Source organism: Aptenodytes forsteri, unplaced genomic scaffold (assembly GCF_000699145.1).
Source record: "Aptenodytes forsteri isolate BGI_AS27 unplaced genomic scaffold, ASM69914v1 Scaffold33, whole genome shotgun sequence".
NCBI lineage: Eukaryota > Metazoa > Chordata > Aves > Sphenisciformes > Spheniscidae > Aptenodytes > Aptenodytes forsteri.
Genome location: NW_008795037.1, coordinates 7,845,413 through 7,846,656, shown reverse-complemented (window position 1 = coordinate 7,846,656; position 1,244 = coordinate 7,845,413). Strand labels below are relative to the sequence as shown.

Genomic DNA, 1,244 nt, shown 5'->3' with positions numbered 1-1,244 from the left:
CCGTGACACACTCTGCCATGTCATTAGAGGCGGCGGGAGAAGGGTAGTGGAGGGCGGCTGCCTTGGTGGTCACCACAATCTCTTTGAGCATCTCGCAGAGGAGGTTGCTGTAGTGCATCACCTTGTGCTGGACGTCCTGGGCCTTGGCCTGGCGGGACAGCGTGTCCCCAATGAAGACGAGCTTGTGGGCGCTGAGGATGACAAACTTGCTGTGGGCCACGAAGATCTTGGGGGGTTGGTTGGTGCTGACGGCGGTGAAGAAGGCGTCGATGGCGTTGGTGAGCGTGGTGAGGTTGGCCTCGCACTGCTCCAGGTAGAAGAGGAGGAGCTGGCGGTCGGCGGGACACAGGGCCCCGCCGCCCCGCGCCGGGCCGTAGTGCTGGGGGGGGCTCCAGTTGGACAGGTCGTTGTCGATGGGGCGCGTCACCTCCTGCTCCAGCCGCTCAAACTGCTTCAGCTGCGGGAGGGACGGGCGTGAAGCAGGATGGCCATCAAGCCAGCACCAGCTCCCCTCCCTGGGGCCACCAGCACGGGTAGCCATGGCCACCAGCCCCGGGTGACAGCTGTGCCCCGGGGAAAACAAGCAAGGGACAGTGCCAGCCCCAGGACAGCCATGCCAGGCTCCTCTCCAGGAGCAAGGCGCTGATACCCCTCTCCACTGGCATGGGAGGTGAGCCAGAACCCACCACGGGGACAGCCACACCAGAGGGGGCTGTGGTCCAGACCAGCGGCAGGGAGTACAAGGGGAGTAGGAGCCAAAACCCTGCTGCCCGCCCCAAGAGCTGTGCCCAGCAGCACCCACCCACCCCAGCTCCGTTACCTGCTGGTGCTCCAGCTGGTCCTTGCTCTGCCGGATGATATTGCCTTTCTCCAGCAGCTCCTTCTGGGTCTTCTCGAACTCCTCCTTGCCCTACAGGGAAGGAAGGGGCGTGACATGGGGGTCAGCAACACCAGCCTTGCCGGGAGCGAGCCCCCGCCTGCCCTGGGACACCCCTGGTCCCCGCAGTCCTCAAGCCAGAGGGTAAAAGCAAGGCGTGGGTAGCAGAAGCACCACCAGCAGAGCTGTCCGATGCCCCTGTGCCGGGGAGCCACCGGCACAAAACCCACCCATGGGGAGCAGCCCCCCTGCCCACGCCCACCTGGAGATGGACGTAGTCGTAATCCTCCATCCAGCCGCTCTCGCTGTTCTCGTAGGGCCCGTCGGGCGACTCCTGGGCCAGCAGCTTGGGCGGGGAGGGCAGGGG

General features: G+C 65.5%; 1 protein-coding gene across 1 annotated transcript in view; it reads right to left on the bottom strand.

Moving 5' to 3' along the window:
* Position 1: 1 nt before the first annotated feature.
* The window catches only part of BCAR1 (BCAR1, Cas family scaffolding protein), a gene marked incomplete at its 3' end in the record, with an annotated part of 13,561 nt that continues 12,318 nt past the window's right edge, over positions 2-1,244 (bottom strand). The window contains exons 6-7 of the mRNA XM_019471378.1: positions 821-910; positions 2-457 (exon numbers count right to left, since the gene is read on the bottom strand). Of these exons, the coding sequence (XP_019326923.1) occupies positions 2-457; positions 821-910 (546 nt within the window). The remainder of the gene's footprint in view (positions 458-820; positions 911-1,244) is intronic.